Source organism: Belonocnema kinseyi, chromosome 3 (assembly GCF_010883055.1).
Source record: "Belonocnema kinseyi isolate 2016_QV_RU_SX_M_011 chromosome 3, B_treatae_v1, whole genome shotgun sequence".
NCBI lineage: Eukaryota > Metazoa > Arthropoda > Insecta > Hymenoptera > Cynipidae > Belonocnema > Belonocnema kinseyi.
In genome coordinates, this window is record NC_046659.1 from 118844135 (window position 1) to 118858916 (window position 14782).

Sequence of the window (14782 nt, forward strand, 5' to 3'; positions counted from 1 at the left end):
ATAATTATTTTTCTACAAAAGAAGAACCAGATACCTTACCTAAATTCAAGCATGCAAGCGTGCTCAAAATATATGCTTAAAACTTAAAAATCGAAAATTGATAATTTTTAAAGTGAAAGAATTTCGAATTAAACATTCTAAAGTAAATGATATAATAATTGATAAAAATAACAATTTAGTAAATTATTTAAAAAACGGTTGAAATCAAAGATGGAAAAAATTTTTATTCTGAAAATTTTGTAAAATCCCCGGTCAAAAAATAAATTCACTGTCCTTTCCCGGTTTTCATCGGTCCTATAAAATTTCCGGTTCAGCGGCCACTCTGAATAGGTGACATAGGGACCGGTCTGTGATGATTGTAATTGGTTAAGAAACCCTTTTTTTTGTAGTCGCGCGGCACCTAGTTTGAATAATTATTTTTCTACAAAAGAAGAACCAGATACCTTACCTAAATTCAAGCATGCAAGCGTGCTCAAAATATATGCTTAAAACTTATAAATCGAAAATTGATAATTTTTAAAGTGAAAGAATTTCGAATTAAACATTCTAAAGTAAATGATATAATAATTGATAAAAATCACAATTTAGTAAATTATTTAAAAAAAGGTTGAAATCAAAGATGGAAAAAATTTTTATTTTAAAAATAAATTCACTATCATTTCCCGGTTTCCCCGGTCCTATAAAATTTCCGGTTCAGCGGCTACCCTGAATAGGTGACATAGGAACCGGTCTGTGATGATTGTAATTGGTTAGAAACCCCTTGTTTTGTAGTCGCGCGACACCTAGTTTGAATAATTATTTTTTTCTACAAAAGAGGAACCAGATACCTTACCTAAATTCAAGCATGCAAGCGTGCTCGTACACTTCCATTCCTTCTCGTGTGTCGCCACCTTAACATCGTCAACGACGAGAGGCACCCATCCACCAAAGACGTACATACGGTGACTAATCAGCGTGGCGGTGTGCAACGAACGAGGCAGTGGCGTTGGACCATGAACTGCAGGTTTGTTCCAGGTCATGGTGTCGACATCGAGAAACCAGAGATCCCCTAACCGACAACCGCTCATCCCTCCGTAGACGACCAGACACGACTTCCCAGTTTTTTGATCGGTGTAGGCCACACCTGTGTGTGATTCCCTGGGCGGAGGCGAGTGACCATGTGTTTCCGGCACTTCCCAGGCTGTGAGCCCATTCGGAAGGAGTTCCAAGGTATACAGATCGTTCAAGTATCTTGGTATATTGTTTTTCGGGTCGTCACTGTCATTTGCTAGGCCGCCAAAGAGGAAGACCTTGTTACCAATAAGAGTGAAGCTATGTCCAAGTCTTGGGCATGGTGCTTGCTCGTTTTTCGGAGGTCTTGGTTTCAGCCTCTTCCATTCCCATCTACTTGCCTGAAGCTCATAGAGCTCATTTGAGTACTTTCCATATTCTACCATTCCTCCAAAGACCAGGATTCGTGTGCCATCCACGACGAATCCGTAGGCTGCACAGCCGGGTGGAATATCCCCCTTTGTTGACGGGACGAACCATTGATTTGTTGCTGCAAAAAGAATTTTATTTTTATATCCGACTTTACGGACACAAATGTACTCAAAACAGGGAAAATAGGCTGATTTTTCACGAAAATATGGGAATTCTTTTAAGGCCATGTGATGAGTGGGTCACGTGACCAGATTCCTACCTTACAACCACTTTTTTATTTCCCAACGTATTATCACACGAAACGCCACATAGAGTTGAAAATTTGGGAAACTAAACAACAAGCACTAAGAATGGTGGGTCTGGTTCTAAATTTTTATAATTATGAAAAAAGTTTTTTCTTGTGAATAATTTTTTTTTGTTGCTTTTTTCATAATTATTCAAATTTTAGAACCAGACCCAAATTTCTTAGTCCTCCTTATTTATTATCCCAAATTTTCAACTCGATGTGGCGCTTCGTGTGCAAATAAGTTGGGAAATAAAATAAAGTGAGGGTAAGGTTGGAATCTGGTCACGTGAGCCACTCGTCACATGGCCTTAAATCAATTTTAATGTGAGTAACATATCAGTAAAATTTCAAGTTGAAATATATTGCATTTTCAAGCTAAAAACAGGGTGTCTAGCGAAATTTCGTTTTCAAATTCACAATTTTCTTTATGTTCTAAACGTTTAAATGAACGAAATTTTTCCTGATGCAGAATTTCTAGCGTTTCTGCAAAGAGAAATTCCAGGAGTTTTCCTCAAAATCAGATTTTATGGTCAATAACTACAATTTTCTTAAAAAAAAAAACATTTATTGCAATTTGACTGAGTTACATAATTTTAAGATAATTTTAATATAATTTCGTATGTTGAATGTTCAACCAAAAAGTTGAATTTTCAAGCTGCAAGTTGAAACTTAAAAAATAAACTTAAAAAAATGTCATCCAATTTGTTAAATTTACAAGCCAAAGACGAATTTTTTGTAAAACAGTTGCATTTTCAACCCGAACATCTGAATTTCAACCAAAAAGATTAGTTTTATACCAATAAAGACGAATTTTTAACTATACAGATAAACTTTCAACCAAAAATGCAAAATTTACATTTTCAGGTAAAAAATTAAATAAAAAATAACGAATTTTTCATAAAAAAAGTTCGATTTTCACCCTAAGTCCTAAGAGATAAATCTTCAAACAGAAAAATTATTGTTTTACAAAGTGGTTTAACTTTTACGCAAGTAGATGAGATTTCAATTTAAAAAATAAATTTTCAGCCAAAAATGGAGTAGTTATATTTTTAGATAAAAAAAATCTTAACAAAAAAAAATCAGTTTCAACGAAGTAGTTTAACTTTCAACCAACGAGATGAATTTTCAGAGTGATGAATCTTTAACAGGAATTAGTTGAATTTTCAATTTGAAAAATTCATTTACAACCAAAAAAACTAATTTTCAATCAAATATTTCAATTTTTAACACAAGAGATGAATCTTCAAACAAAAAAATTAATTTTTAACAAAGTGGTTCAACTTTTACCAGAGTAAACAGTGAATTTTCAATTTTAAAAAATCAATTTTCAGCCAAAAGTGGAATAGTTACACTTCCAACTTAAAATATGAATTTTTTAACAAAAAATTAGTTTTTAATCGAGTAGTTGAACTTATAACCAACGAAATTAATGTTGACGAAAATAATTAATCTTTAACTGGAATAGTTAAACTGTCAATTAAAAAAAAAATCAACCAAAAAGATAAATTTTGAACTAAAATGATAAAATTTTTCATAACGAATAAAATTATTTTGTAATAAATTGGTTCAACCTTCGGCCAAATAATAGAATTTTCTACCAATAAATATGAATTTAAGAACATTATTCCATACCGCAATCTTAATCTTATAACATTTTTAACATAGTATATTTTCTAAATGAAATGAAATAATTTCAAATTCACATTTAAAAAATTCAAATTTATTATCTTTGACCGTTAAAGTGGCTCTTATAGAAATTCCCTGACTTTTGCAAGATTTTTTTTCTTCAAAATTCGTGACTTTCTTAGTGTAGAATAATTCAGTCAACAAATTCTTTTTTTTTGCGACCATAAGCGACCTTTGAGAAATCTTTGGTAATATTTTTAAATCTTTCTCAAGTTTTTGAAATATTTTGGAATCTTTGTGAAACCTGAAACTTTGGTGAAATATTTTTTTAAACTTTGTCTGTGAAAACTTTTGCGTTCGTTTGAAATTGTTTAAAACCTTTGAAATCATTTAAATTTGTATATTCTTTTGAAATCTCAATGAAATTGTTATGAAATATCTATAAAATCTTTTGTATTTATTTGAAATCTTTTAAAATTTCTATACAAATTCTGAAATCCTTAAAATCTCTGAAATAATTGAAATTTGTTTAACTCTTTCTTTAGTCTTTGTTTGTGAAATATTTTTTATTCGTTTTAAATCCTTGAAATTATTTTAAAACTTCTCAAATTTATTGAAACCTTTTGAAATTGTTTAAAACCTTTGAAATATTCTGAAACTTTTTATATTCTTGTAATATTCTGAAATCCTTATAAACTCTTTGAAATACTTGTGAAATATTTTCTACGTCTTTTGTAATTATTTGAAATTACTGCAAAATATGAAATCTTTTTGAAATCTTTTTATATTTAAAATGAAATGTTAACTCGCTTACAATTCGTTTGATATTTTTTATTTTGGCGAAATCTTTGAAATCCTTATGGATTCTTTTGAAATCGTTGAAATATTGTAAATCTTTGTGAAATCTTTTTAAATTTTGGTAAAATTTATAATATTTGTGGAGTCTTTCTTTAATCTTTGTTTGTGAAATATCTTGCATTTGTTTGAAATCCTTGAATTCTTCTCATATTTATTGAAATCTTTTGAAAATGTTTAAAATATTCGAAATCTGGTGTAATGCAAGCTTTTTGAAATCTTTTAAAATCTTTATGAATTATTTGCAATATTTTAGAAATCTTTTTGAAATCGTTTGCATGCATTTAAAATCAATAAAATATTTAGAATCTTTTAAATCTAATATACTGTACCATTTAAAAATTTTTTAAATCTTTGTGAAATATTCGAAATCTTTGTAAAATCTTCTCTACGCCCTCTTTTCAAGTAATTTTTAAGTCTTTCAAATCCGTGAACTCTTTTTGAAATGTGAAAAATCCTTTTAAATATTATTAAAGCTTTGCAATATTTTGAATTATTTACAATTACAATAATATGCTATATTAGCAGAGAAGAAATACAAAAATTATAGAATTATTCACAATAAATAAAAAACTTTTTAGAAATTAGAAAAAGAAATTTTTAAAATTAAATTATGAAAATTCAAGACAATAAAATAAAAACAACAAATAATGAATTATAAAATGAATCATCCTAATATACTCGTACAAAATTTATGTTGGGAAGAAAACAATTATTTATTTACACGTGCCAAACGTATCCCCAAACAGAGACTGAAGTCATAAATATTAATCGAAACTACATTGCCGATCACGAATGTGATACCACCTGTTATCTACAATTTATTAAGTTATTTTGAAAGTTAAATTTTGTTCTCTTAAATAGGTTAAAATTTGTCGGAATTTTCGATAAAATGAGCCAAGGTGAAAGCACCGTGTCAATTTTTTAAGAAGATATTGTAAAAGTAGTGCAAATTTCAATGTCTTCTTAAAATTTAAATAAAGTCTAATGTATTAAACATATTTCAATGCGTCCTTGGAATTATATTAAAGGTATATTTCTATAAAATTGCACCAACTTATCACCTGTATTGTGAACATTTTAACTCGCATAGTGCAACATGTTTAAAGTTTAAATAGAAATGTTGAATATTAAAAAAAAAAATTTTTTCTGCTGAAAGAAGTTTCTTTGTCAAATATATTAAATAATTAATCATGAGGATTCTATACAATTTATTGAAAATATATAATGATTTGATTCTTCCCATTTTTCCAACTATTTTGTATAAACTTTTTAAAATGTTTATTATATCAGGAATTATTTAAATTTTAAGAAAACTTTGAAATTGAATTCCCTGTCTGTTTAGACACCCTGTCAATGGTTTGAAGATATTTTAATATTTCAAAATTTTTAATTTAAATGATTATCAACTCGAAGGGATTAATTTTTTTAAGTTTAGCTTCACTAATAATAAAAGTAAATTCATCGTCATTTTCGCCATACAAAATGAAGAAAGGTTTAATTATAAATCTTTAAAATTGAAATATTCTAAAAACACGTTTAAATATTTTTATACTCAAACGATTAAAAATTTCAATTACTTAAAATAAATTTAAATCGTTTAAATACTAACCATGTTGAAAATGCACAATTTTAAACCTTTCAAAACGAATTTTTTTTATTTGTTCAGTTTGATAGTTATAATGTTTTGGAACAGTTTCAAATATAAAATAATCCATTTTTACTCGAATTTTCCTAATTTTCCATTATTTTGCATTTATTCTGTATGTAACTAATTCAAAATTGATTAATTAAAAATCCTTTAGCATAAAAATCGTGAAACTTTCAAGTCTATTAATTTGATGTTTTGCTATTTCGAAGAATTTAATAAGCCAAAAAATTTGGTACGCTTAAAATTGCAACCAAATAATTTATAAAATTTAAATATAAAATTATCAAATTCGAATTGACTCTTAAGACTTTCAATATGAAATTTGTAAAGATACAATAGTGAAGTTTTTCTGACATTTTTAATATTTGAATTCGAAGAGATTGGATCGATTTTTTAACTAAAAAATGTAATTTCTGCCAATAAAAAAATCACTGTCATTTTTAAAGTTCAAAATTGAAGATTTTTAAAAATTTTGAAACTTTAAACTTTAAATACCCTACAAACATAGAAAATTGTATGATTTCTTCTTAGAAACTATCAAAATTAATTCTCTGATTTTAATCTATTGCGAAAAATTAATGTGTTTCAAACAGAAAGCCTTCATTCGATAAAAATTCCAGTTTTTTCCAACAAAAAAGAAGAGTTAATTTTCAAACAAAAAAGATTAATTATCAACAAAAAAATGTAATAGTTCAAATTTCAATCGAAAAGCATTTTAATATTAAATACATGAATTTTCAACTGAAGAAAAATACATTTTCAACCAAAAATAGAATAGTTAAAATCATAGACAAATAAATTTTAAGAAAAAAAAAAAAAAAGAATTTTCAACCATATATGTAGTTAAATGTGCAGCCAAAAAAATGCACGTTCAACCAGCAATGTAATTTACATTTTTAGTAAATAAATGAACTTTCAACCAATAAAATAAAAAAACTTAAATACATGAAATTTAAATTAAAAAATACCAATTTTCAACCACATGTAGAATAGTTCTATTTTCAGTTAGAAAATACATTTTGAAGTGCAAAGATGACTTAAACTAGAAAAGTTGAAATTTCGGTAAAAAAAGTCTTTTTTAAACAAATAAAATAAGTTTTCAACAAAATGGATGGATTTTTTAACGATGAAGATTAAATATTCATCATACAGATAAATTTTTGACAAAAAACGGTACCGTCAAATCGTCACTAAAATTTTTTTTTTTTTTTAATTTTTTCAAGAAAAGGAATTTTTAAGAATACATTTTCTACCCAAATAGAATTTTCAAATCTACAACGTTACATTTTCATCTCAAGGATAAGAATTTTCAACTAAAAAAAAAATAAATTTTCAAGCAAAAGTGGAAGTTACATTTTCAGTTGAAAAAAATTCTTAAATAAACAAATAACAGAATTTTTGAAAAATAATTAAATTTTTAACCAAAGAAATGAATTTTTAACCAAAAATGATAAATCTTTTAGAAACAAAAAAAAGAGGAATTTTTAACCAAATTCATGAACTTTTAAACTGAAAAAGATAAATCACTTTCAACCAAAAATAGAATAGTTCAATTTTCAGGTGAAAAAAATAAAAAATAAAATAAACCAAAAAGATTAAGCCTATGACATTTTCAACCAAGTAAAATAAATTTTCAACAAAATAATTAAATTTTCAACACACAAAATATTTTTCACAAAATATTCTGAAAAAAAGGATACAATTTCTATGAAAAAAATTTCAAATCGAAGACGAATTTTCAATAAAAACAGATTTTAAATGAATAAAAAAAATCGCATATAAAATGTTGAATTTTCAACCCTAAAAAGACAAATTTTCGAGAAAAAACGGGTTAAAAACAAAAATTTCACCAAAATAGTTAAATATTTAACTAAAACAGATACATTTTTAAGCAGAAATAAATTTAACCAAATGAAATAACTTTTTAACAAAAAAAATTAATTTTTGACAAAACAGATGGATTTTCAATAAAAAGGTTTACATTTCGGTGAAAAAGAAAAAATGTTGACAAAAAATTGAAGTTCAATTTTCAGTTACAAAAATAAAATTTCAATCAAGAAAAAAAGGTTTTCAGGCCAAAAAGATGAATTATCGACGAAAAATGAAGTAGTTGATATTTCAATAAAACATTTTTATTCTAACCAAAAATAGTTGATAAACTAAAAATTTATATCTCCTAAAAGGGATACATTTTCATCAAAATAAAAGCAAAATGTCAACGAAACAATTACATCTTCAACTAAACAGATCAATTTTCAACTAAGAAGATAGAATCACCATTAAAAATATAAATTTTTGACAAAAATGTAATATTTAAATTTCGCGCTAAAAAAAAAATTGTTTTACATAGTTATAATGCGAGCAAAAAAATTTCTAATAAAATGATGAACCACGGACCAAAAAAATCATAATTTCTAACGAAGTTGTTCACCTTTTAACTACGAAGTTGAATTTTTAAACAAAACAGATGAATTCTCAAGCAAAAATATAATAATTGATATTACAATAAAAAAAAACTTTCATTTTAAACCAAAAATAAATTAATTAAACCAGAAAATACGATTTTTCAACGAAATAGTTAAATATTCACCTAAAACAAAGTAATTTAATTTGTAAATAAACAGATGGATTTGCAATCAAGAAATTTAAATTTCTGCAAAAAAGATAAATTTTCGACAAAAACTGAATAGTTAAATTTACAAAGTCGTTCCAGTTTCAACTAAGTACTTCAATTACAAACCCAACCACATCCATTTTCAACGAAATAAGCTGCGAATAAAATCGAAAAATATGAACAATTTCTACCAAAATAGAATTTTCCAATCTAAAAAGACGAATTTTCAACTAAAAATAATGACTTTTTAACAAAGTAATAAAACGAACTTGAGCTTATTGAAAATTCCCTGACCAGTCTTAAATTCCCTGACCTGTAGCAACCCCGCAATTTCTAGGTTATGGCGCTTCCTGAAATGAAATAAAAAAATCATCCCTTATCAATCTTTCCGATCTATGTGGTGCATAAATCAAGATACAAGGAGCCTGCATAAAAATTGAAGCAGCGAAGAGCGAACTGTCAAACCCTGGGGCAACAGGCCCCAGGAGTAGAAAATCTAGGAATCAAGAGACCGGAACATGGTAACATACAGAGAAAACGCGAACGCCGCGCATTGCATGGCAGCAGAGTGGGGAAGAACTGACTGGCAATGGCCGCTCCCGTAGATATAAACATGCAAAATGTCAGATAGCCTAATATGGACCTACAGAAATATATCAATCAAGATCTCAAATTGCGAGAACGAGATTCCCGGAATAAAAAGAACGGCACAACAATTACTGAAGATTGAGGGCAAATTAAGGGACAAAAACTTGGAGCCATTCTCGCCGGGTATCACCGGTTATATCCTTGTCAACCCAAGCCGCCATATTGGATCGCGGGAATTGCTCTAAAGATGCGCGCTAAAAACTTAGCTTCTAAGAATATTTACCTGTATTGTAGACATGAAGTTCATCGACAATTCCTTCGTTACCCCCGCCGAAAACCACCATAAGGTCCTTAATGGCAACCGCTCTGTGTCCATGACGCGGTCTTGGTTGAGGCCCGGCAGGATTTGTGATCCGCTTCCACTTTAACATGGGTGCCGCCATAATGACCGTCGATCACATAATTTTTTTCATGCACCAATCATACTAACACCCCCGTATGAAAACAATTTTACTCATTCGCTTCCTTTTTCTGATCGAAATTCTGCCCTGGTTCGCCTCAACTGAAGGGTGTAAAACGCTCTTTTAAAAAAATAATCGTACTTTTTCCTAGAGGGAGGAAAAGTCGCCACTATTCACTTGTAAACCCTCCGCTTCGATTCTAACCTCGTTCTATCGATAGAGTAAACTGCTAATAAAACGGAACGGGAAAACAGCGAAAAATAGAGCCAAAACGTCTTGGATCAAGACATTTTAAAAAATTTTTTTGATCTGGGAAATTAGAAACTCGCGACACTCATTGTACAAAACAAAACGCAAGTATACACAGACTATATTATTTACTAATGCAATGTTTACAGCACTGCACTCACGCTACTAAAGTCTCTCGTCAACGTCTGCTAGTGGCACGAACAGAAATTTTTCAAGTTGCACAACCGTCATTGTCGGGACGGCGAGTTAACGTGATGAGGTTAACTGCCACACACTAGTCTCGGTACGCCAGGAAGATTTATTCGCAGATTTCCCGTCAAATCGATAAAAACCGCACGCTGAAAATTCGCACTTTAATAAACACAAAAACGTTTGTTGTAAACGCCAGTCGTCAAAGCGTGATACACAATGCGCCAACCTGAAAATTGTTAGTACACCCAGAGGAGAAACAACTAGAAGAAAAAGGGAAGCTTGGCACTAAGGATAAAAATTCAAATTCTTCAAAATGGCGAGTAATAATTGGCCGTTGAAGATTTTTCGACCAATGAGATTCGAGGAAAGTATTGGGCGGTGTCGGACTTGAGCTGGTCGTCATGTGTGAATGCGCCTTTATGTGAATGATTGTCAATGACAAACTTTCTGATATTATGATGTTAAACAACAATTTTCTAGATTATAAAGAGCTAGAAAAGGTTCAAAATAGACCGGATTTTGTGATTTTCATTCATTTCTATGTTGATGAACAGTTTTGATTCAAATATGATTATATGTTTGTAGCGTCAGCTGGAGGTAGCGTCGAGAAGACCGGAAAGGTGAAGGAGAGAACCAATCAAGAGGCGTCTGCAAAATAAATTTGTTAACAGTCTTTTTTTTTTAATAATAAAAATATAGTTTTTAACTTCTCAGAAAATTTATCCCGAGATTAACTTTTAAAGCAGAAATTCCTCCGTTTACATTTTATTTCAAATTGTATTCGCGGGAAAATATACAGTCTGAAATGACGTATTTTTAATTTTACGACCAACTAACTTCACTTCGTTAAGTGTTGAGGCGAAAACAATGCACCAAATGCATGGGATTTGGTCCAATTTTGCCCTATTTTGTTAATATGTTCGTGAAAAATAATTTTTTGTATATAATTTTATTTGAAAAAAATTATTTTCTGATTACTATTTAATAAAATAATAAATTTATAATAATTATTATTCGCCCCATGTACAATGATCCCAACTTTCGCATGTTAAGCTAATGCGCTTGCCTGGCTCAGCAACTCTCATTAGTCGCTGTTGGCGCGCGATTCAAACTGGGTATAATTGACAATTATTGAAATTAAGCAACATCATTATTGTAAATGATACATTATTATCAGAAATTACGTAATTTGTGATGAAGGTAAGGAAAAAATACCAAAGAGTATATTTTTTTAAATAATAGAATATTTTATTTCATTTCAAAAGATGAATTTATATTTCATTAATAAAGGTTTTTGAAGAACAAAAATGTTTATTTCACGAGTCGTAACTATACCGAAATTTTTGTACGAATAGCCAAATATTTTTGGTACTAGTAGACACTGGCTCAATTTTTTTTATCAGCAATGATAATTTTTGTTCATTTTTTCTCATTAAGGGCGGCACAATGTGACGTTTGTGAATTGAGAATAACTGTTTTCAGCTGAAAACGTTATTTTCAAGTATTAATCTACTATGATTGTTTTTTGCAATGGAAATTTGTACATGAAATTATGCAAATATTCATACATAGTATCATTTCAAAAATTAGTTAGTGAAATATAAGTTAGTCTTTTGAAATTAAAAAAAAAACAATTAGTTAAAAAAATATAGAAGTTTTTATTTTTTTTCTGTTCATAAATGACAATTTACGCAATTTCTGATATTAATGTGCAATTTACAATGAGAATATATTTAATTTCAATTATTGTTAATTATATCCGGTTTGATTCGCGCGCTAACAGCGACCAATGATAGTCGCTGCGCAGGGCAAGCGCAGCAGCTCAACATACCAAAGTTGGGATCCTTGCCCCCCATGTACTTGGTCCATTATTTCCCCCTTTGCACTTAACGAAGTGAAGTTAGCTGATAATTGAAGTGAAAATATCTGGGGGGTGCTTCCACTCTACTGCCCAATGCAAAAAATGTGTTACGTGGGTTGTAAACGGCCGTACAGTGGCGCTAGTAGTAACTTTGTTCCACAAAACCATTCAATACCACAGGCAATTGATTATTAATTTATAATCTAATAATAGATGTATTAATTAGGCTAACAATTTCATTAATCATTAATTAATAATTTATTAATTATATTCGGTGAAATTAAAATTTCGTCGCACTTAAATTTCAGCAATAAAGTATTTATGGAAATTTACAAATTCATTCATTTTATAATTCAGCAAATTTTTTTCTTGCTAATTTATGATTTCTTTATTCATTTTTTCGTTATTTCGTGTTCGTCCCGGATATTCAAACACTTTGAAATATATAGTTATGAAGGACTAATTTTTTTATATTGCTGTTTTAAAATATAATGCTACCATATAATAAATATAGTATTTATATCTATAGATGACAAACAAGGAACATGATAAATCCTAAAATATTGTTTCCTACTACAATGAAATAACGAACTTTTAAATGTAATATTTTTTTAATCAATTAGACTTTGTAGGGAAGCTAAAATATTTTAACATGTGTATGTCACTCTTAAAGAAAGACCATTAACGAATTTTTTTTATCTTTGACATCACTCAAATTAATCGAAAATTATTTTCCGAAGTGCTATAATAAATCCATGTTGAAATTAAATTCTCGGACTTAAGAACAAGAAAATAAGTATTATCACCTTGTTTTTAAATTTATGCAAATATAATTTTCATAAGATTTTTGAAAATTTTAAAGATTTTGAATATTTCAGGCTTGCCAAAAAAGAATCTAGAAGATTAAAAAAAAAAATTTATAATATACAGGATTTTACAAGAAATATTTGAAAAATTTTCGAAAATGTTTCAGAGTTTTCAAATGTCTGTAATCTATTTAAAATATCTTAAATGTACCCGATTTTGTTCATTTTTATTTTACAATCTTACCAAATTGAAACATTTTGCTTTAAAATCTCCTTAACTATTTTTAGAAATTTTAGGAAATCGTTTGTTATGTTTAAAAATCTTTTTCAATTTTCTCTTAAAATTCATTTATCAAAATAAAAAACTATTTTAAATTTTCACACGAATATAAGATAAATTCTTTTTTTTTTAATCTTGTCAGACCTTCTAAACTTTCTAATTTCTAAAAATTATTCAAATTTTTCATGCATTTTCATATTTATTCTGCAAAATTTAAAAAATTGCCTTAAAATCTTTCTGATTCTTCTTTGACTATTTTTTAAAGCTTCTAAAAATTTTTTAAACAATCTCTTCAAATTATTTTAATTTTTCTTAGGAAACTGAAAAAATGTCTCATTTTCGTAAAACTCTACAAAATTATTAAAAGATCTTTATAAGTTGAGTTTTAAACTAAAAGAGCTTATTTTAAACCAAAGAGACGAATCTTCAACAGTCAACGTGAAATGCAATAATTGATATTTCCACCAAAAAATATTTTAAATTAAAAGCCGTTAAATTTAACCATGTTTGAAGCAAATCGGACATAGACCCTTTTCGGAAGATTATCCAACAAATCTGATACGAATGATGAAAAAATTTGTATTGAAAAATTGTCCAAATTCACGATGAAATTTTTTAAGTAATGTCATAAAACATTTTTAATCTTTACAAAAATGTATATTTCCTGGCATTGCAAAAAGTTTTGAAGTAGTCTACAACGGAAAAAACGAAATATTACGCGAAGAAAAATTGTAATCGATTTAAATTATTTATTTAAACATTATTGGATTGATATTCATGTTAACAGCTCGTGTATTTTGCATTTGCATAACTTTGCATAATGATTAATAATTAGAAAAAGGTAGTTTAAAATTAGGTTCTTTAACTTTTCTGAACTGTAGTTTATGAGGATGGCTTTTTCATAAAGTTTCAACTTGTCGGCTTAGCGTAGTGGTTAGCACTCCCGACTGCTAGGCGATAGATTTAGGTATATATATGCAGGTTCGATACCCCGTAGCGTTAGAAATTTTATTTGGAATATAATGTTTAAAATGTAATATATGTATTCAATCTAAACAGGATCATTCAAACTTAGATATAAAGTACTGGCAATCAATTAATCATTGTTTTTTTAAATACCTTTTTTGTAATATCCTTAGTACCCAGTGTTGGGCCAATAATGGCAACCAAACCTTGGTTGTCAAGTCAAGGCCATAGTTACCAATCCGGCAATGGCGCGACAATGACAGTTAGGTTTGGTCCACTATGGGCCAATTTTGGGCCGCATGTGACTTCGCACTTGGGCGTACACAGAAAAAATCGGTTTTTACGAAGATATAAACAAATTAAGGCAAAAATTGACCGAATTCCATGCATTTTCTCCATTGTTTCCAAATCAGGGTGGCGTCCCATGATTGCAGAATTGCGTTTTGCGTCAATTCACTAGACGTTTCAGCCAATAATATTCTCCAAGTTATTCAGAGAAACACTGTGATTGGCTGAAATGTCTAGTGATTTGACGCATTACGCAAAACGCAACGCAATTCAGCAATCATGAGAAGTCACCCTCAGTAATCTCAACGAAGTGAAGTTAGCTGGCGGTTGAAGCGGAAATACCGAATTAGGTACGAGGGTAGTTCAATAAGTCCTTAGAATGACCAACAGATGGCGCGCGAATCGCTCCAAATCATCTGTTTTCAGTCAGCACCACTCCCGACTAGATATATGGTGCAGTCACAGTCCACATCTTCTGACTTTACGTGTTTTTATAACCAATTGAAAAAAAATTGTTCGTTAAGAAAAATGGAAGAAAACGAGTTCAGAACGGTAATCAAACATTTTCATTTAAAGGGTTTAACTCCATATGAGATAAAAAATGAATTGGACTCAGTTCATGGCACATCTGCCCCTG

At 29.0% G+C, this 14782-nt stretch overlaps 1 protein-coding gene across 2 annotated transcripts in view; it reads right to left on the reverse strand.

Moving 5' to 3' along the window:
* LOC117170282 (host cell factor 1) overlaps nucleotides 1-10169 on the reverse strand; it is a 51707-nt gene extending 41538 nt beyond the window's left edge. For both annotated transcript variants that reach the window (XM_033356952.1, XM_033356951.1), the window contains exons 1-2: nucleotides 9326-10169; nucleotides 833-1540 (exon numbers count right to left, since the gene is read on the reverse strand). In XM_033356952.1, coding sequence (XP_033212843.1) covers nucleotides 833-1540; nucleotides 9326-9485 — 868 coding nt within the window. In that variant the 5' untranslated portion in view covers nucleotides 9486-10169. The remainder of the gene's footprint in view (nucleotides 1-832; nucleotides 1541-9325) is intronic.
* Between the last annotated feature and the right edge of the window lie 4613 nt (nucleotides 10170-14782).